The sequence below is a fragment of the Scomber japonicus genome, chromosome 8 (assembly GCF_027409825.1).
Source record: "Scomber japonicus isolate fScoJap1 chromosome 8, fScoJap1.pri, whole genome shotgun sequence".
Taxonomy (NCBI): Eukaryota; Metazoa; Chordata; class Actinopteri; order Scombriformes; family Scombridae; genus Scomber; species Scomber japonicus.
In genome coordinates this window covers 14,254,683-14,275,745 of record NC_070585.1, presented here as the reverse complement: position 1 = coordinate 14,275,745, position 21,063 = coordinate 14,254,683, and the positions used below count along the sequence as shown (strand labels likewise).

Genomic DNA, 21,063 nt, shown 5'->3' with positions numbered 1-21,063 from the left:
GAAGTTTCGAAAGGCATCAACAGCACGGTGAGAGAAATCATAACCAATAAGTACTTAACAAACTCAAATTGTGACATTCTTAATAATAGTGTAATAAAACAGTAGACAAATTAACAGTGGTGAATATTAACTGCGTGTTAAACTATTAGTACAGCCTCTCTGTACGCAGAGGTGAAGTTAGTTAGCTGTAGTTAGCCGACCTGTCAGCCGGTGTGAAGCCGCAGCATGTCGGTGCACTTTGACGAGAGGAGCGGTGTTGTACCTAGTCAAACACCGTGGGGGTCCTGGTACCAAACCATGGAGGAGGTCTTCATCGAAGTCAACGTGCCTCATGGAACATCTGCTAAAGAGGTCAAGTGTCATTTGGGGTCTAGAGACATAGAACTGCTCGTCAAAGGCAAAGAAATAATCAAGGTAGGCTGCTGAGATGATCCTGTGGACCTTTCCCTTCTCTCAACAAAGCTCATTATTACTCGTAGGAAACGTGCAAATAAAGAAGGTGTGAGATCAACTTAGGTGGATTTTTTTCTTCTTACATTTTCTTGATCTATTTGCTCTGAGTAGGGAGTTGAATATAATGTGTGCTTTTATAGTCTTCTTTGAAGAAATACCTTGGACAAAAGACATTAATCTCAAAATGAGAAGAGATGATTATGCTAGATTTAGTTATTAGTTAATTTTCATCTAATTTCAACTGCAGTCTCTGGGCAGATACACGCATAACAATCTCTAGACACTAAAAACATTCATTTACATACAATACCATTACATACTCTCTATCACACTAACAATTACACTGTTAACTTGATACACTATGACACAGAGGGCAGGTTGTAAAATCAGTGCCCATCATCCAATAATCTGTGCCCACTTAACATATATTCTCAGATTCAGCAGTTGAATTTGTAAAGGCTATTTCTTTTTCACTTAATTTTATTTTCCTTGACCTTTGGTTGAAAGACAAAAAGTACTGGTGTTTAAAGGTGATATTGATTCCTGAACATCTTGCAAGAGTCCCATGTAAGCTTTGTAAAACTATTCATGGTTTTGACTGTTTGTGTGAACGAACTTTCAGTTTCATCATCTCTTTTTAAATTCTGTCAGGGAAAGCTCTTTGAAACAACCGTGTCTGACGAGGCTACGTGGACACTGGGTAGGTTGCATCTGCATCTGCAACAGTATGATATTACCAAAGCTACCCATATCTCACTCCTGACATGTTTCTCTCCTTAGAGGACAAGAGTCTCATCCAGATTGTCCTGATGAAGACAAACAGAGAAGCGGGGAACTGCTGGTCTTCTTTGTTGGAGGGGGAGTACTGTGCCAGTGCCTGGGTCCAGGACCAGATGCAGAGGAAGCTCACACTTGAGAGGTTCCAGCGAGAGGTTAGTTTCACCAAGGACTGTTTGATGAGCATGGTGTATGGTATGAGGACAGAATAATACATTATTAAATACCTGTCAACATCTGTGATTGCAGTTTTCACACATCCCCTTTACAAATAACAGTTCAAACTTTAAACAGGTGGAAATTTAAATAATTTCCTGCAAATATTACTTTTCCTAGCATTACAGATGTGCTTTTTGACAATACTTCTAAAACCACTTCTCAAGGTGGTTTGAGAAAGCATATATTACATCAGCCAGAATGTATCTGAGTTATTTACGCTTGTTTTTCTGGTCAGCTCAAAGAACTAGAGAGGTAACAGATCAATACCTTTTCAAAGTGTGAATTTGTATTTTATGTGAAGGAAAAAGGTTTTGTGTGGCACCATTGTTCCCGCATCCATGAATTAATTGACCTGCTCTCTTGTAGAATCCTGGATTTGACTTCAGTGGTGCAGAGATCTCGGGGAACTTTGCTGGTGGTGGTCCGGACTTTTCCAGTTTACAGAAGTGACTGAGGCTAAAAGCCTAATATGTGCCCAATGAACACTACTGAGGACATGCATGGAATACAGATGAGCAAGCCAACAACATTTGCCTTCACAAGAATTTTTATATTGGGAGGCCTACAAGACTTTATTGTACGACTAAGTGACATTTTTCACAGCAGCTGTTAAACGTCTTTTCTTGGCTGTGGAAGACTGATTTTGTTAACCCTGGTTTGGCAGGTTCAAAGCCCAGTAACAGATGACAGGAAATGTTCAGTCTGGATGTAAGATGCCTTTGAGATGTGTTGTGTTTTTATAAAGGAGAGTGTGTTGGAGTAAGTGGCATCTAGTGGAGCAGCCTTGGCAAAATTATGTTTTAATAAGTAAATAATCACCTGTAAAGAATCTTTGTATTTTTGTTAACTTAGAATGAGTCCTTCATATTGTCATAGGGAGCAGACCCTCTTCCATGAAGCTGGCCATGTTTTTACAGTAGCCCAGAATGGACAAACACACTGGGTCTCGTGGCCACCATAGGTTCTCTTACAATGTTTGTAAGAGGAGGTGGCAGAGTATTCAGCTGGTTGCAGCCCCATCACCAGAAGCCGCTAAAGCATACACACTGATCCTTTAATAATGAGAAGCATGAACACATCAATAGCTTTTCAATAAAGTTTTATTGAAAGGTACCAGTAAATAGGTTAACTAGATGGTGTATTCAATTAGCCATTTTAAACTTGAACACTTTTGTTACTAAGAGAAACTCCTTATACTAGACAGGGAAGCCGGCAAAGAAAATGCAATACAAATTCCAAACCACATTTCTACTGCAACAACCATTTTTTTGTGTTCTTTGCATAACTGACAATCAATACATGTAGTGCTTCACTCTGTGTCCACAATTTAACATTTTAATCAGTGAAAACTACTCATCTGTAACCTCTCATAAGGTATCAGCTCAAAGGGCATGTTAGCCATACATGACGGGATCGTCACTAGCTCCACTCCACAGTAGAAAACTAGAGCTCCTTCGTCATATTAAAATAAAAAAACAAAATCATCACCTTGGGTAGGAGTGTGCATTCAGGACAGTTTAGCAACCTAGGGTGGGAGTTAAGGATTTTGGGCCCGATATCTTGGTTCCATTTTTGTATTTCACAAAATCCTTCTCCCTCCTCTTCCACATGGTGGACTGAGGACCTAGGTGGTTCTATACTTATTCGCTTAAAACCAGCAACCCGTTCAAGGAAATACCAAACACCTTGGTACGGATTTTTGACAAGAACATACTGTACACTTGTGTAAGCAACTCAGGAAAGTAAAACTTAGCAGGATGGTAATAGATAAACCTTTCTGACAAAGCAATACTCCATGTCATTGGGTAAGATAAAACCGTGTACTTGATCAATGTATGACAAAAACTCAAGGAAAACAACATTTTTTACTTTTCCTTAGAGAACTCCATCATCTTTGATGAAGATCTTTAAGGAAAATAAGTGGAGCTGTACGTGGGTGACCTTACTGCAAGTCACCCAATAGTTGATCTCAAAGTTACATCCAATCAGAGAACAACCACAGATTCATTTGGGGACTGATGTAGATATTTTTCATTGCATGTTCGGTCACCCGCTCGTACCCCCAAGTTTAACAAGCTGACTCAGGTATGGTGGGAAGATGAGTGATCTTGTAGTAGCTGTGCTTCAGCTGACGTGCAGTTCTTCCCGAAATAACCCAACGAAGTCTCTGGCGGTTCGGCTTGGAGCATCTGGTGGCAGCATATTCAGTCAGACATTTGCCAACCAACTCCCGCACACAAACCAGGTCTCCATCTCTGATCTGCAAAGAAGAAATAACATGGCAAAAATGAAAAAATCTGTTGTAAATTGGATGATGGCAACACAGATCCAAACATAATCATGTCGTCATTAATTCTGTTCTGTGCACTGCACAAGACTGCAGAGATAGTAGATACTTACATTCAGCTGCTGCTGCAGACCTTTCAAGGCCTCTGATATGTTGTCACTGTGTTCAGGGTCATGTTGATCGAGGGCCTCCAAAGACATGAGAGCCATGGCCAGCAGAGATGGCTGCAGAGAAAGAGAGGAATAGTTATCAATAGCTCCTAAATGAGTTGAAACTGCAAATACATTAGACATAATTTCATGTATGTCCATTAAGTATGACATACAGATAAATAACACTTAAGTGAATTTGCTCACCACATATGATGTAGCTCATGCCTGAGCTAACACAAACATATTACCAAGCAACATGAAAGCTAGTTTCTATTCAAATAGTACAAAACAAATTAAATAGTTGGATGCCACCTCCAAGAAGAAATTATGTAATTTACACAGATGCAATACATGTAGATTTGCAGAAACTTATCAAAGCAAAAGTAAGTAATTGTTTATAATGTTGGGAGACCAGTTATTTTGGCCAACACTAACCTTTATTTTAGAGAAGGTAAATGAACAGTGACAGGCTTTCAGCTGAGCCTCCAGTCTCTCAAGGCTCAGAATCGTCTTGCTGTTAAAAGAGAAGATAACTTTTTATATACAATGAATATGAAACAAAGTGTTAGATAGATAGCTAGATTGCCCTTCAGTCAATTTACTGACAGAAAAATTACAACTAAACTGATTTTATACATTTTAAGTTAAGTGCACCATAACACTCAAGCAACTCATTTATTTCCTAACAAGTTGTCACATAATGTCTGAACATTACACAATTTCAAATGGGACTGTGCCTGTTGGCCCTAATATATTTTTGGCTACTGTTCTCTTTAAAGACAAATATGAGAAGACACATTTTAGTAGAGTAAATATAATCTTGTTGAGTCATGATTCAGCCCTGCAGGTTGATGTGACCGTCTGTCCTTACCTCTCAGCGTCGAGCTGCTCCTGGATGTGGCTGTGAAAGAGGCGGAGAAAGCGAAGGGCTGTGGGCGCCTTCACCTTCCAGTAGAGCTTCTCCATGATGATCTTCTCCATCCTCATCATGTCAGACACTGTGAAGCGATTCTGACTGATCCGGATCAGGTCGTTGGCCAGAGGCACGTTCTTCTCCTCTTCTGATGACTTCACGGCAATGTAGAAGCAGCACAGGCCAACACAGGACAGGTGCTTTGGTTGAATCTGTAGAGGACCGAAAAAGGAAATTAGATTATAAATCCAATTTAGATGACAGACAGTTAACGAGATCTGAATTGTGGACTTCAGTGTATTTACAAACCTTCATTACAGAGAGGAATCGATCCAGCAAGCTGGTGGCCAGCGAGAAAGTCTCAGAGCTGAAACCAAAGAACCTGGTCAGAGAGAGCAGGTCCTTCACCTCCAGCTCCCGGAGTCTGACGGTCATTCTTAGGCCATTGTCCTGGGAACACTCAATGAGCCTCAAGCCGCTCAGCTTTGGCTGGTATCGGCCCTCCACATCTGTTAGGGCCTTCAGCTGAACTGCAAAAGGCAGTGCTCCAGGGGCTGTCACTGTGTCAATCATCTGTGGAAATGTGAAAGAAAGACAGTTAAAAAAGATTGACTATTTAAACAAAGATTTCTGAGCCATTGCCTGTACACTAATAATGCAACAATAGGGTGGGCATGACTATAAAAAAACCCCATGCAAAAACAGAGAGAACTCAGATGAGTCAGGTGAGTAATAACCAAAAATCCCAGAGGCTATCTAGCATTTTTATGATAAATCAATAATTATCTTCATTCTACATAAAAATGTCAAACACTCCAATATAATGTATATACAATAGCTAGGTGAGGAAAATAACCTTAAAACAAATACTGGACAGATTTCATAACTAATAGTATTGATTGTCAATATGGTTTAATGATAGGAGAACATTTGGATTCAGGGTGTGTGTTGGTCTCAGAGTTAGTGGAGACATGGGAGTGTTTCCAAGAGTATATCCAGTAACAAACAGCTGTCATTGAACTGGACTCAACTGGACTAGAAAAGGGTGGTGCATGGATACGTAACAAGGATAGGTGTCAAATATGTGCCAAAAGTTTCTCACGAATGTGTAGTATAACAATATTATATCACATAAAAGTCCATAAGCGTTTCATAAAATGCAAGCTTCCTCCGTTTTGTTAACATTGTATCTGTCTGAGCAGCTAAGGCTCGTATGGTTGCAGCAGGGCCTATGACGGCGGGCAGGTCCTGCGTCATGCCCAGACATGTCCCTGCCATACAAACCTACGGAGAGCTAACACTGAGCCGGGTAACAACAAACCAAAGTGAAATAACACTGTTTAAACTGAACGAAACTAGAGTTAGGAATATAATACACATCACTGTGGACTTTATATCATTATAATGATAGGTTTTTTGGAGGTAAATGGGGAAATGACGAACTAATTTCACATTAACATAACCAGTCAAAGTTAGCTACAACTGCTATGCTAACGTCAATTGTAACAGGGTTAGTTTAGTTTGTGTTTATTTACTGATAGCCAATACAATAACTTTAAGGCTTTAAAATCCACATATATCACACATGGTTACTTAACATGATATAGAAAGATCGGTTTACTTACCTTAGATCAAGTTACGCTGACTGTAATATTATGGGAAAAAAAGACCCCACACGCTTTGAACAAGCGAGTGAAAAGAGGTTTAAAACACAAAAAAGTGTAAGTATGAACTTTCACTAAAGAAAGTTTTAAGCACAGGTTAATTTCTGCCTATGCACACCCCCTACCCTTGGCGTAAGGCGATGGGGAAAAGGGCAGTTTAGGTATTAATGCTGACATAAAACCAAGCCCATGCCCCAACATGCTGAACGCTCATTGGTCACCGGCGGACGGTATTCTTTGTTCTGTATTTCAATTGGATGGATATTCAGTCATTCACAATTAAATCCCGCCTTTCATGAGTAGGAGAGCCAATTGTAAATTAGGGGGTGGGACATGACTTATAACGCAACCTACTGCGTCTCCTTTTCTTATTTAGGTCATAAAATCATGTTACACTTAGCCTTTATGTTTAATTATTTTTTAATCAACCATAAAGTGGGACAATACACGTAATCAAATAATACGGCCAGGTTTTCTAATTATTTAGGCATTTAATGGATCATTGTCCAACAATATATGTACAACACTAATACAATCAAAGAAAACGCCATCATTTGTAAATTCTCTGGGAATCTGAAGAGTTTCTTTAAGAAAAAAAAGGTACAACTATCTAACTTTAAAAATTAATGTAGCAACATTTTTAATAGACCAGGCATTATTATATTATGCTGTCATTCCTCTTTTACAATGGACACCTACTGGCAGGTTTCTGGAATAGTCTAGAAGGAGCCTGAACCTGCTGAGACCATCGCTTACTGCAGCCTGCTGACTTTTTTTGGACATTTCTTTTCTGTCATAATGTGAAATTATGGAGAGAACAAGACACATTTTCAATAAAGTAAATTTTTATTACATCAGGATGCAGATCTTCAAGATGACCCACTCACCATACAGATCTACTGACATTAAAAGTATTAATCCAGACTTTATACATATCCACGTTTTTTCATTTAAGTAACAACAGTATCCTATATATATAGTTTTTGCAGTTTAAAATTTAAATACCTCTAACTGAATATTTATGACACAACATGAGGACTGACAGGTTAGTATGGTAGGGCACCTTTTATATTTATTAAATATAGTACTATGATTTATTTAAAGTGCTTTTAAACCATAATATAACGTACTTTAACAGCAATATCATCACTTATCAATATGTCACTTGATGATATATATTTCACAGTGTAAATTGTCAAAGTCAAAAACTACAAGCATAACGTAGGAGCTGAAAGAGGGAAACATTTTTAATAGAAAAACTGAAACTTTGGCTATAAGGATGTTACTTGTAAGAATGATGGTTAAAAGCCATGCAGAGACCATGCTACAGAGGACTGCTGAAAAGCTTCAAGGAAAGAAAAAACAGACATGGAAGACTTTAGGCAACACTTCCAGGGATGTAAGTGCATTTCTATAAAATAGTTATTTCAAATTGTAAAAATAATACACTTGTTTGATTGTTAGTCTGTGATCTTTTGATGTAGTAGAAAGTCTTCTAATTCAAATGCCTTCCTGAGGTTAAGGAGCACGCAGATGGAAGACTAAAGAAGCTATGAAAGGGAAAGAAAAAACATGTTATTTATTTGAACAGGCAAGTTAGCAAGAGCGTTAAAACCTCAACAAGTTATGTATATGTCTTTTAAAGTTTAGTGCAGTCAATGTCACTGTTATTTGTCCTGTTTGCTGTTACGGACTGAAGCCAAAAACAAAACTGAAACCTGAGTTAAATGAATGATTAATTTAGAGAGAACCATCTTTTGATATGTCATGATGACAACAGCTGCAATATGAAATGCTTTAAATCATAAAATCGGCTGAAGTGATGGAAATTCCCAGCACACTGAGAATAATAATGGAAAGGGGTCCAGTTAACCAACAGTTGAACTGATGCTCTTTCAAGTTTTCTTTATTTCAATGTAAATGAGAGCAAAATATTTGCATGTTCAGACTCATAGTAAATGAATGTGTTTAAAATGTTGTATAGAATAGTTGTTAGACAAATATTTTACCTCAAACTACCAGCAAAAAAAACCCAACAATATATATTTTTTACATTATCAGATATTCTTTATTATACTATTCATTCTTAACATTATTGGCAACTATTCAACTTGTGAATAATTAATACATAGATATTCTTACTTTATATTAATGTATAAAAAATAACTCACAAACATCAGTTCAGTTCAGTCAGTAACCAGCATTCTCCTGTTGCTATTAAGTCCTGCCAGTGTCTGACTGAGAAACAGACACTTACATTTACAACAGGAGATGAACACACATTCATGGCAAGAACATAAAATAACATAAGCGGTGTGTTATGAAAACAGTCCACGGATTTGTTATTTTGTGTCTAGCAGAGTCAGCATTAGAGACAAATTAAATACACTGAGCAAAGTACACAGTGGCACGTTATTCTGGCTCACATACGTGCATTGTCACTGTGTCACTGAGTCCATACATACAGTGTCAGTAAGTAATGCCAGATATGGCTCTTTTTCCCATGCTGATGGTATACACATTCCTGGTTTCCCTGGATGTTTGTTCCATAAATCAACTGAAAGGGGGAAAGAAAACAAACAAAAACAAAATATGGCAAAAAGAAAAAGAATACATGCAGGATTTGAGTTATGGTACAAATCAAAAAGAATGAAATGAATGAAATGGGAATGCATAGATGGTTTCTATCTAGTTTAGACTGACCACCTGAAACCCCAAATCAGATTCATTTAAAACCCTGTTGCTACACATCAGATTTAAACCACATTGATAAAACCAGAGATGTTTCTCTACCTGATCACTAAAATCAAAATTTAAACTGTCTTTCAGGTCACATCCAACAACACACATGAACACTAACACCATGTCAGCATAGCAAACCAGCAATGGCTGTGTCACCCAAAAATGTAGCATACAACACTTGCAACTTTACCAAATGTATAAACCAGTAATTTGTGGTTGTTATTTTATTCCCCTCTAAACAATTTGACATTGATGAAAAGAAAAGTTAACATTGTGGCAAATACACTTAATAGTTGTTTTGTTTTGGAGTTAGATGAGAAGATCATCACCATGTTACTGCTAGCGGGCAATTAGCTTAGCATGGCATAGTTCTGGTAAAGGGTAAAAAAATATTTATTCAAAATCCTCCTACCAAGCCCTTTAAAGCTCACTGATTAACACTGTGTACCTTACAAAATGTCACACTATTCCTTCAATCTTTAAAAAGATATCTAAATTGATATAGACTCTTAAAATAAGGCAACATTGGTTTTAAAAGTAGATATTTAATAGCTATTTAGCTACAAAACTACTCTACTATGCTAATGCTGGCTACTATCCAGTATAGAGGGCATTTTCAAATACCTCTGTAATAATGTATTTACTGCTTGGTTTAAAACATTGTTAAAGAGCCAAAAGGTTCATGGACTACAAAGCCTAGACCCTGAGCTGACATCATATCTTGTGCCCAATGTACCATTACACTGGCTTAATGCCTTTGGTACTTAACAGTTTCACAAACACAAAACAGGTCATTACAGCCAGCATAGACTGCTATTAATAGTCAAATTAATGTATGACGATGCAAATGTAGGAACCAGGCTTTCATTATAATACATTATCATTGAGATAACTTAGTGTTTGTATATTTTCAAGCCTCATCTAACGGTGTAGCTAAGTTTTAATTGTACATAATTCATCCTGACATATATTGTTTCCACCTGCAGAAATGATAGGTTCTATGTGTGATGTTTCAGTATCATCTGTGTTGCACATGGCGTGAGCATCGGTGAGACCGGTGGTACGTAAACAGACGTGCCCCTGCCTGAGTTACAGTTTGGCAGGTCAGCCTGCAGAGACATAAGCATCAGGCTGTGTCATGCAAGCTGTGACCTGTCCTACTGTGTCTGGGCACACAGTGTCAGTGTGAATCTGTCCCTGTATCAGTTCTGAACCAACATGGCTTCTGGGAAGATAACACTATCTCATTAATCACATTCTACGCCTCCCTCCCTGTCCAATCAACTTCACATTAAGTAGACTGGCTTTGAGAGTAGTCCTTGGCTTGTGAATATAATGTATGTATGATATTTAATTAATAATCCTTGAATAGCTTTGAGATCTTCGCTTAATAACCATTTAGTGGAATTGGCACCTATTTTAACCAAACCCATTACATAAGAAGAAACCACTTGAGCAGCAATACAAACTGAATACATAAAGAAAAGCAGCTTACTTCTTCTTGTCCTTGTCCTTCTTGAAGGGCTGTGAGCAGCCTTGGAGTGCCTGGCCCATCAGCGTCTCAGCTGCAACCTTCCTCCTATTGAAGGCGTTCATCTCCTCCTCCAGTTCTCGTCTTTTCTCCTCCAGGTTCTTCTTTTCGTCCTGGTGCATCCGTTTGAGCTGCTCAAACCTGTCATGAAGCTAGAGATGTTGATGAAGGGACAGGTCTCATAGTCAGACATACCAAATGGTATATTTTGAATGAAAGGTGTTTTTATGACAATATCAACCCTTACCTCCTTTTCCTTCTCTTTCAGCTCTGCTTCCGTCTCCTTCACTTTGTTGACAAACATCTGTCTCATTTCTTCCTCTTTGCGTTGCAGCTCCACAAGGAACTCCTTCCTCTTGGCTTCATATGTCTCTTGAAGGCTGAAGACAAAGGTGAAATCGATGTGAAACCCCTTGTAAAGCTATATTTGGACAAGATAAGGAGCCAACTGCTTATAGATCCAAATTTAGCCTAGTTGCAACACAAGTCTTTACTAGGTGGGGATTAAACTGTCATAAAGTAGTTCTTTGATAGACATTAGTACTTACTAAAATACTGTAAGTACAACCAAGCTTAACTGCTGCATCACAACAAGCTCATTAAAATATGTATGCAAAAAGATTAAACTATGCAAATATCTGATGAAGCACATCAGTCCCATTTTCAGTTTGACACAAATAACAAGTACATTTTCTGAGTTATTTAAAGTGTGGACAACCAGAACACAGTCATGGTCGATCTGGAAGAAGTTTACATCACTGTATATCTCTGTGATACAAAAAAAATTCCATAATCTACCTTGGAGGAATTCATTTACATGCCAACAAATCATATAACCACCAATTTGAATGTGCTGTTTATCAATAAAGTTATTTATCATAATAGACCTAACATTATAACAGAGCAGTTGTTTTTCTGGCAGTTCCACTGAAGTAAATTGCCCGAGCGCATCACATCTCTGCTATTGCTAATTTCACCTGAACGACTGGCTGTCTGGGTCTGTGTCCTTGAAGCCCATCTCTTCCAGCTTGCAGCGACGGTAAAGTTCATAGTGTTGGGCGTGTGTTTGCTCTCGCAGATCCTCCATGTTCACACGCAGCAGCATCTCCCTCAGCTTCACAAAATCACAATGGTTTTCATTCTCCACTGGAAACAAAAAAGGGTTGACGTGATGCATTTACTGAAAATCTTTAAAGACAATGCTGTGCTTAGAAGGCTCATAAAAACATAAAATCATGAAATGTTGTCTATATCTCAACTGAAAACTAATAACAGCTAGCCAGCATGCATCTGACTTAACACTACTACTGTGTGAGGGACATTAACGATGCTTGTAATTGTCAGCTGGACTCACCCTGTACTGATCCCCAGGGGTACAGTCTCGCTTTCACCATTTTATTGCCGACTTTAACGTCTTCTACACTTCCAACCACAGCAAAAGGAAGATGAGTCTGTAAAGATACAGTACAGATATTGTTAAAACATGGTTAAAACTGATAACACTGCAGTCATATTCAGGGCCACATTCTGCTATTGTCTTTACTTCATGCTAATAACTATCTGTTTTAAGTATCACATCATGTATCATTTAGTTTCGCTTTGTTATTCTATAATTACTATAACTATTACTGTGCTACTACTGTATTACTATTTTAACCTCTACTGTTCTATCATTACAATCATTAAAACAGTCTGAGATGTGGGCAGCAAATCAGAGGTCTGGGGACCAGGCTAATAAAATGGTCCAATGCTCCAAATTGAGCCACACTGTAAAAACTAAATATGGGTGGACGTTCAATTACAATGAATTACAATGGTTATCTGGGTTGGGAGCAATGGGTTAGTGTAGTGTAAATTTGAGTTATTAAAACATAACACAGATGTTAGACTCACATTCATGGAGGAGTTGATCTCTGCAACAGCTTCATCCTCTGTAGGAAACTGATATATCTGCACCCCATTACTGACCAGCTCACTCATAATCTTGATCTTTAATTTGTCTAGTTCACTCTTGGATACTGTGTCTGCCTTTGCGATGACAGGGATAATGTTCACCTGCAAAGGGAAAAAAAACATCTGAATGACAGATTGAAGAACAAACAGTGTTAACTCATGAACAAAAATACAGCGCTATATTCTGTCGTCACCTTGCTGTCTAGTTTCTTCATTGTGACGAGATCCAGGGACTTCAGTGAATGTCCAGTGGGAGCGATGAAATACAGGCAGATGTGGATTCTTGTGTCATGGCAGTTCAACAGGGAACGTTTTATTTTTAGCTCCTCCTCGAGGTACCTTTCAAACTGAGCATCAATGTACTCAAGAATGGGTTTATAGCTGCACAGAAAATAGTGAAAACAGACATAAAACATAATCAGGATTATATCCTCATATGTATAAAAAGAAGAAATCACATTGCCTCCCTTGTTTGAGTATTTGTATCCTGGTTACAAACTCTGCAACTGTGCAGTCTGTGCAGCCAAGAATGCTCACAATTTATACTCCCTACTGTTGGAGTGCTCAAATGTCTGTTGAGATTGCATTCGTTCTACCAGTCTGTCCATTGTTGTCCTTTTTCACATCCAATTCACATGCCAGACACAGGGCAGATCTCTTTCTCTATTCTATACTTTGTGAGTGTGTTGGCTGAAGTACCAGAACAAGAGGGAAAATGTTTAATAGCCTAGTGCTTATCAAATTTCTTGCAAAGCTCTGTATATTTCTAGAGACTGGTGTAAAAACAGCAATGCACATTTCTTAAACATATTTTCTACAACATTTTACAGTTTATTATACTTTTTGTCCTTTGCACACTTACATTTATGCAGTATTTAAGTGTGCATACATCTTCCAGCATCTTACAAAGATTTAGTCAGGTGCAGCAGTCGTCAATCTGCATGATTTCAGACAAACTACAAAAATTGGTACCTTTCCTCTTTGTTGATCTGGTCTCCAAACCCTACAGTTTGCACGATGGTCAGCTTCAGTTTGACATTGCTCTCCTGCAGATCATACGTTTGGGGGCGTAGATGTACTTCATTCTCATAGTGGCTGCCTTCTTCATTTTCAAATGTCGTGTTGAAGAGCGTGTTCATTAATGTTGATTTGCCTATCCCTGTCTCACCTGAGAAAAAAAACAAATGAATGACACGTGGTGAGGCAGAGAGAAGAAGAAGAAGAAGTGGTGCATTAATATTTCTAATTTAAAACTGCTGCATGATACATTAATATTAACTCAAGCTTGGGGGTTATGAACTACTCCTGGTTTCAGACATACCTACACAGAGGATGTTGAAGCTGAATCCCTGCGCAACTGATTTGCTGACCAGCTGATCTGGAAGACTGTCAAATCCCACATGGCCCCCGAGCTCCAGGTTTCGCTTTTCTTCATTCTGCAGTGTTTAGAAACAAGCAGGATAAAAAGTATAATGCTATAAATGACTTGCATTACAATAATATTTCATCATATTGGTCAAAATAACAACAAACATAAAAAGGTTACAAAAGTCCTTGTGCCAGTTCCCATCCCCACATTGTGCTTTCAGGCTTAAAAGCTCATTCATTGCAAATGAGGTCATCTTTCTCTTCTACTTAACACACAGAATAGTCAGACCTATAAAAAGGTTCTGTCTGAAAAAATCACACACCAAATACCTCCAGGAAAGACACGTTAATCTGACAAGTAAAAAAAAAAAAAAAAAGACAAGAGAAAATAATGTTTTGTGATGATAATTCTTTAACTCAAGGCTGCTACTGATTATTATTTTCATCATCAATTAGTCAGTCAATTAATCATTTAGTTTATTGAATGTCAGAAAACAGTATAAAAAAAGTATATCATAAATTCACAAAGCTTGAAATTACATCCTCAGTTTAATTGTTGTGCTCGACCAGCAGCTCAGAGACCGGGGGGGAGACGAGAGGAGGGGAGGGGAGGGAAGAAAACAAATATTTGGCCTTCTTGTCTGACCAATGACTCTTTTAATCAGTCATTCATTTTATGTTAAATGACTGATTCATTGACGAAGCTTTTACCAGAATCACTGTCATTCATGTTTGCAGACAGACACTTTTTTCAAGCTCAAAAGAAATAAAAAATAATCATTTAACTCAATGTACAGATTTTCCAACCATCATGTTTGGTTTCATGTCATATCTTTACATTGCACGCTCATCAATATTCTGCAGATTATACATAACGCCTGTAGAATTTGTCTACATATTGCTGACTATATGAGATGTAATTTGGCTCTGGCTGTTGGTGCTGGCATGCTCAGAGGCTGTTCCTCCCTCCTCTATACCAGATTCACCCTGCTGGGACACTGGCATCTTGCAAAAGGCTCCACATGAGGACCAGGATGTGATCAATACAACAATCATCCGTTTCTGTCTCCCTCTCTCTCTCTCTTTCACAAACACAAACACACACACACACACACACACACACACACACACACACACACACACACACACACACACACACACACACAAAGAGCTCTTTATCTAGATGTTATTTCACAGGGTGGGAGGATATCCAAGCTGCTGCCCTGGTAACCCATAACCTCCCTTCACAGTTGGTGAAACACAAACACAACCTTAACGAAATCTCCCACACATGCACGTAAGCTACGAAGACACTATTCGTTGCCACAAATTACACAATTTAGCTGACACTATACAGTATTTTTCATTTTTCGCTGAGCAATGCGATGCAGAATCATGAGGAGCTGGTAGCTGCCTCTTCAAGTGGCTGCTACTTATGTTTATCCTCTTAGCCTGTCATTGCCTGCTGTCTTGTGTTTCATTCAAATGCTCGGTCCAGTTCATTTCAGCAGCCGTGCACACACCTGTCACCAGTGTTATGACAGTCAACAGCAAAGTGTTTTCATGCCGGACAGCGTGCTCTGACGCGCTTTTTTTTCGTGCACGTCTCCACAGATTGCTCTCAAATACGCATCGTTTTCTACTGAAGACGAGTAGCTGAAAAATCCGCCTTTATCCAAATACATTAAACATATCACGCTTTCTCAACACCGCAGCGATGTTGCTGCATTATCGACACACACATACACGCACACGCATCTCATCATCCTCATCTACACACCTGAGTGCCACAGCTAAGCCAGTTTAGCTCCCACATCTAGTGTACACACAACAAATCATTAGTCAGTGCAGGTCCGCAGACTGTAGCTCATCATACTTACTGCGAAAACATCTATGTCATTGGCCGCCATCGTGGGAATGATGTCTTCAGCCAGACCTGCTCTCTACATTACACAGGGACAGACTCACGCTGCTTCCAATGTGGCCACTTGGAGGCAACACCCCCTCTGCTGTGGTGGTGTAGGGCCACATTACAGCAGGCAACACAGCTCCCAATACTTCAGCCTTTATTCCACTTTTGAGTCAGAATTAATTGATTTAACCCGGGCAATAATCCCACCATGATGTTAACTGTTTCCAGGCAGGCCTCAGAAACATTATTTGAAATCTGGACTTTTAGAGTTGATCTTGTTAAAGTTAAATGTTCTTTGAATGTTTGTTTCAGTGTTTTACAATAGCAGCTTTTTCTTCAGATGACAATGAACCTCCACTGCTCAGTTTGGCAGTGATATGTAAAATAAAAAGTATCACCACAATTTTGCGGTAGGCTATTTCATTAAGTATAGCCGCCTTCTACTCAGACAGTACTTTTTTCCCTCCACTACATTTATTTGATAGAATAGTTACTTTGAAGATCAAGATTTTACACACAAAGTGCACCATTAATATAAAATATGATGCTTATTATTGTATTATTTTTTTCTTAAATAGCTTCACTCTACCAGCTGTAACATTTAGACTTTATTTAAATATATAGTATAATCCTGACAGAGGCCATTCTGCTGTCTGGGTATTAGGTTTTATTTCGATACTTTAAGCACATTTTGCTGCTAAAGTGTACTTAGGCTACTTCTAATCAGGTTAAGTTAACATAAGACTGAAAGCAGTGCTGCAGGAAGATACCTTTATTTATTTATTTCACCACTGCAATATGGATGGACTACAAAAGCAAGTGAACTATGTACTATAAATACACTGAATTATATGTTATTATATATTTTCACCATATTGTTAATATATATTGTTCATGTTTTTGGTTATGTTTTAATAATGTGAATCCTCTGATTTATTCAGAGGTTTTTTCTAAGTCATAGAAAGGCTTGATCATTTAGTTTGATGGCCTAATTTGATGTAATAAGAAAGTAAGAAACAATTTAATATTTACTAAAGATGTGTGGTTATCATAAAGTGACACAATATTAACAAGGTAGGGCACACTTAATAAGCAGTTATACACTCACTGCCCTCTTAATTAGGAACACCTTTGCAATCTGATGCAATTCACCACAGTTTATGCTTTTAAGTTTTTGTTAACATTGTCAGAAAGGTGATAATTCTACTTTATATTAATATGCTGCTCCCTTTGCACATATAGATAGATAGATAGATAGATAGATAGATAGATAGATAGATAGATAGATAGATAGATAGGCTACTTTATTAATCCCGAAGCACTACTTTGTAAATATGCTTGAATATATCATGTGCTTTGTTGCATCTGTTGAATCTTCATAGCAGTTTTTTAAATGTGTTACTTTTGAGTTGCACAATTGCTGTTTTCATTTAGCCTATTTTATTGTTTTAATTGTTAATATAACTAAAATAAACACCATAATGCACTCTGGTACACCACCATCAACTTTATTACAGTGTCAACAAAAACTGAAAATGTATGATTTTCATAAAAGTAGAATGATTGCATTAGATTACACAAGTGTTCCTAATGAAGTGGCTGATTATCTACCTTATGTATGTGTAGAACATAATTATAAAATCATAACTTAAAAATAGTGTGTCTGTATAGGCCTATAGCTAATTGATTTTTTAAAAATGAATAGAAAGAAAATGAAGTTGCTATGGTATTTAAACTGAGTATAAGATTAAAAACAGTGTGATGTTACTACACGTGATGATTATATTTATAGCTATCGATATTTTATTTATGATCTCTAAATATAATGTGGGCACATGTGTGAGCAGCACAGAGCCTCTGACGGTGAGTTAATGTGGAGAGGGGCCGGAAGCAGCAGGTTGGTGGAGGACAACGGAGGGGGTTGAGCACAGAGAGGAGTTCACCCGCCCCTTCAGGCTTTATGAGATACATCGCTTCACATTTTTTTGTCTGAGCAGAGCAGGATGGCTTTAACCCAAGAATCTCTCCTGTCTTTTTTACTGGAGCATGGAGGCAAAGTCAAAAACTCGGAGCTGGTCAACAACTTCAGGAGTCAGATCAACTGCAGCGATCCCGCGGAAAAGCAGCACAATAGGGAGCTTTTCAAGAGGCTGGTGAATAGCGTCGCTGTGGTCAGACAGATCGACGAGGTAAAGTTTGTAGTGGTGAAAAAGAGGTACCAGGACTTTGTTAAAGAGGTGGATGCGCACGATGCCTCCCAGAAAATACAGATGGATGACAGTTTCTCAAGTCAAAATACGAGCTTTTCGTACACATCTCCTAATAGACCCGAGTCAAAGATGCTCCAGGCAGACATGGAGAACAATAATGTGTGCTGCCCCTCACTCACAAATGGTAGTTATTGCAGTGATGCCAAACGCATGTCCGGGGGAAGCATGCAGAAAGAGAGGCCTATATCAACAAGTAGTCCGGACACAACCACTGTCAAAATCCTGAATATCTCCGGGGATCAAGCCAGCAGAGCGGGGAAATCTGGACCAGTGTTCGCTGTTATAGCAGTCAAATCCCCCCAAAGAGTGTCTGCACCACCAGTGATACAGGATGGATGGCAAAAGCCTCTGCATGAAACTTCAGAGAAACCAATCACACCATCAGTGCCAAATCTGAATTCTTACTTTCCAGCTTGCATGAAAGATGCATTAAGTGACTCCAAATGTTGGAAAAATAGACAGACAGATGACATGCAGCCCTCTAGCTTTTCCCAGGGGAGGCCCCAAAACAAGACCACAAAACAAGGGGATGATGCCAAATACTCTGAGTCGGTGCCTTTGGAGCCATTAGCTCATGAATGGCTGGTAAAGTGTGCTGCTGGACTGTGGGGGCAAATCTATGTTTTGCTGCTGCAGGACACTCGTTTAGCACAGAAGAAAGACTTCATGTCAGGTTTCACAGCTCTCCACTGGGCTGCCAAGGACGGCAACAGTGAGATGATCCATAAGCTGATGGACATCTCCAGGAAAAGAGGCACTTACATCAACATCAACAGTAAAGCACATGGAGGATACACACCTTTGCACATTGCAGCCATACACGGCCACACTGAGGTGATGCTTCTGCTTGTGCAAGGATACGGAGCCAGCGTAAATGAAAGAGACAACGATGGCAAGAAGGCTTACCACTACCTTGGCAAAGGGGTGTCGGATGAGGTCAGGGCACTGCTGGGACGACCGAAGCACAACAAGTACAGGAAGAAGACTGAATATGAGGAATATAGAGAGCAGCTGAAAGGATTCAATAACACCATTAGTAAACTGTTCCAGCCTCACACAGGGAAGAAACAGAAATCAATAAAGTTTGCTCATGACTGGTGAGAGTGACACAGAAAAGAAGCAGATAAATGGACTATATAAACATTAGAAGAAATAATAGTGTCATAGTGTGTCATGTTAATATAAAACACAACTTAAAGTCTATAAATGAATTAGTACTGTCAGCTCTAGATGTCTTGTACAGTGTATCACTGTTGTCTGTATGTATGAAGTATATTTATAATAACTTTTTTATATCTGTAGTTAAATGTCATGTATTAGCTCTTATTCCTTTGCACCCATTTGACTTTTTTTAAAATGAATAGTAACACAAACAATCTGTAGTCGCACAAAGTGTTATTACCTAATGTGTAATAAATCTTTATGAGTCACATCTTGATTCATAACTTCAAAGTATGAGGAAATATGAAAATAGACCACACCTGGGAAACAATTGCTATATCAACACCAGTGTGAGACAATGTGTTACACCAAAACAAAATGTACTGTAGCACACAAGTTTGCCATGTTAAGTTCTTTAAAGCAAAGTGTTGTAGAAAACTTCTGCATGAAGAAAAGAAAGGGGACCCACATGGGGCTCAGTTACACAAACCAGATGGGGTGGTGAAATGTCTCCTTTTATCAGTTTCTTTGTGAACTTGAGGTGGTAATGGATGATGAAGGCCTGCTTTTGTGGTGCAGTGTGGGCCCCATTCTCTGGACTGCTGTGGTAAGAAAAGAAAAAGAAAAGGCACAAGTTAGACATTGTCAGCCAGGCACCCAACACCACTTGGTAATCAATCATTTTAGTAACAATTAGAAGGATTTTCAGTCAAATACAAGTTTGATATGAATTTGTGTTTAGATTGCTTGAAAAACTTTAATAGGCACTCCACAAACATTTTGTCAAATTTGTTATAGCTGACATGTAAACCTGAATAAAGTTAAAGTTAGCAGTGACCATAGTTGTAAAATCAGCTTTCTCAACTTAATTTGAATTGTTAGGTTAAATCTAAGCAAGCAACTTATTTGAGCACATTTTAATACTCATGTTGTCATGAATGAATGACCTTCCTCTCCAACACCAGACACACATGACAGCAGTAGTCTGCCTTTTTTCCATACAGTACAACAACACATTTTTTAACCTTGACTGACCCAGAGACAAACAATCCCTGGTGACATGAAAAGAGATGAAGCTCAGACAATGAAGCCAAAGGCAAAACGGTGCCAGAACAATGTCCTTTGTCTTAGCTGGAAAAGAAGCTGCCTGCATAATGATCCCGACAAAAGACAGCTGCACTCACAGCACTCCCTGTTGTAGACTGTGTTTTGCTTTGTTTGTTTTTTTTTTGTTGTTTTTTAAAAAAAATATTACCTCAAAACTTTTTCTTTAGTCCTGCAAGAGAATTGGTTATAAATAGCAATTCAGTCAGAGAGAGGCTTCCTATATTTCATCTTTAATGTTTCAGACAATATTTGCATATATCAAAGACACAGTGGTTAGATACAGGTCTTGTATCATTCACTATATCATATAAATACTATATCATCACTTGTATACTAGTCAGTGAATAAGCTGGAACTGGGACACGGTTACAACTTAATACTAATGTCCAGCTAGTGGTCCCTGAGGGTAAAAATTAAAGTTCACTGTTGGATGGAACAAATAACATTATTTTGCTATTTTTAGTGTTACAAGCAATGGAGCTAAAAATCTGTAGTGTGCACTATGAAGGTCATTCAGCCACTTGATTCAATCAATATTATGTCAACAATGATGT

At 38.5% G+C, this 21,063-nt stretch overlaps 4 protein-coding genes across 5 annotated transcripts; 2 read left to right on the top strand and 2 right to left on the bottom strand.

The window, feature by feature from the left end:
- Nucleotides 1-38: 38 nt before the first annotated feature.
- nudcd2 (NudC domain containing 2) lies at nt 39-3,147 on the top strand. Its single transcript, XM_053323478.1, has 4 exons — nt 39-414; nt 1,105-1,153; nt 1,234-1,385; nt 1,816-3,147. The coding sequence occupies exons 1-4, from the start codon at nt 226-228 to the stop codon at nt 1,897-1,899; spliced, it is 474 nt and encodes a 157-aa protein (XP_053179453.1). The 5' UTR covers nt 39-225; the 3' UTR covers nt 1,900-3,147.
- On the bottom strand, nt 2,532-6,612 carry ccng1 (cyclin G1). The gene is made up of 6 exons (XM_053323477.1): nt 6,427-6,612; nt 5,111-5,374; nt 4,760-5,013; nt 4,324-4,402; nt 3,850-3,960; nt 2,532-3,709 (listed from the first exon to the last, which is right to left on the bottom strand). Exons 2-6 carry the CDS (start codon nt 5,372-5,374, stop codon nt 3,518-3,520), a joined length of 900 nt encoding a protein of 299 aa, XP_053179452.1. The 5' UTR covers nt 6,427-6,612; the 3' UTR covers nt 2,532-3,517.
- Nucleotides 6,613-7,710: 1,098 nt separating this feature from the next.
- Nucleotides 7,711-15,984, bottom strand: LOC128362509 (septin-8-A-like). 2 transcript variants are annotated; one of them, XM_053323260.1, is made up of 10 exons: nt 15,940-15,984; nt 14,013-14,127; nt 13,664-13,859; nt 12,886-13,072; nt 12,632-12,793; nt 12,093-12,189; nt 11,716-11,884; nt 10,986-11,118; nt 10,703-10,890; nt 7,711-8,015 (listed from the first exon to the last, which is right to left on the bottom strand). In XM_053323260.1, the coding sequence occupies exons 1-10, from the start codon at nt 15,967-15,969 to the stop codon at nt 7,961-7,963; spliced, it is 1,332 nt and encodes a 443-aa protein (XP_053179235.1). In that variant the 5' UTR covers nt 15,970-15,984; the 3' UTR covers nt 7,711-7,960. The 2 variants fall into 2 exon arrangements, with proteins under 2 accessions (XP_053179235.1, XP_053179234.1); XM_053323259.1 differs by lacking the exon at nt 7,711-8,015 and adding an exon at nt 10,226-10,316.
- Nucleotides 15,985-17,974: 1,990 nt separating this feature from the next.
- On the top strand, nt 17,975-19,423 carry sowahab (sosondowah ankyrin repeat domain family member Ab). The gene has a single exon (XM_053323558.1). It carries the CDS (start codon nt 17,975-17,977, stop codon nt 19,340-19,342), a length of 1,368 nt encoding a protein of 455 aa, XP_053179533.1. The 3' UTR covers nt 19,343-19,423.
- The last annotated feature ends 1,640 nt before the right edge of the window (nt 19,424-21,063 follow it).

Excerpts from the sequence above, each read along its gene's own strand:
- nudcd2 (XM_053323478.1), top strand. The coding sequence starts at position 226 with ATGTCGGTGCACTTTGACGAGAGGAGCGGTGTTGTACCTAGTCAAACA. Across the intron at positions 1,154-1,233 it reads CGAGGCTACGTGGACACTGG|AGGACAAGAGTCTCATCCAG; the intron begins GTAGGTTGCATC and ends TTCTCTCCTTAG. Across the intron at positions 1,386-1,815 it reads TTGAGAGGTTCCAGCGAGAG|AATCCTGGATTTGACTTCAG; the intron begins GTTAGTTTCACC and ends GCTCTCTTGTAG.
- ccng1 (XM_053323477.1), bottom strand. The coding sequence starts at position 5,374 with ATGATTGACACAGTGACAGCCCCTGGAGCACTGCCTTTTGCAGTTCAG. Across the intron at positions 4,403-4,759 it reads GAGCAGCTCGACGCTGAGAG|CAAGACGATTCTGAGCCTTG; the intron begins GTAAGGACAGAC and ends CTCTTTTAACAG. Across the intron at positions 3,710-3,849 it reads GTCTGCAGCAGCAGCTGAAT|ATCAGAGATGGAGACCTGGT; the intron begins GTAAGTATCTAC and ends TCTTCTTTGCAG.
- LOC128362509 (XM_053323259.1), bottom strand. The coding sequence starts at position 15,969 with ATGGCGGCCAATGACATAGATGTTTTCGCA. Across the intron at positions 13,860-14,012 it reads CTTCAACATCCTCTGTGTAG|GTGAGACAGGGATAGGCAAA; the intron begins GTATGTCTGAAA and ends TTTTTTTCTCAG. Across the intron at positions 10,317-10,702 it reads AAGGACAAGGACAAGAAGAA|GCTGACCTGCCAAACTGTAA; the intron begins GTAAGCTGCTTT and ends ATGTCTCTGCAG.
- sowahab (XM_053323558.1), top strand. The coding sequence starts at position 17,975 with ATGGCTTTAACCCAAGAATCTCTCCTGTCTTTTTTACTGGAGCATGGA.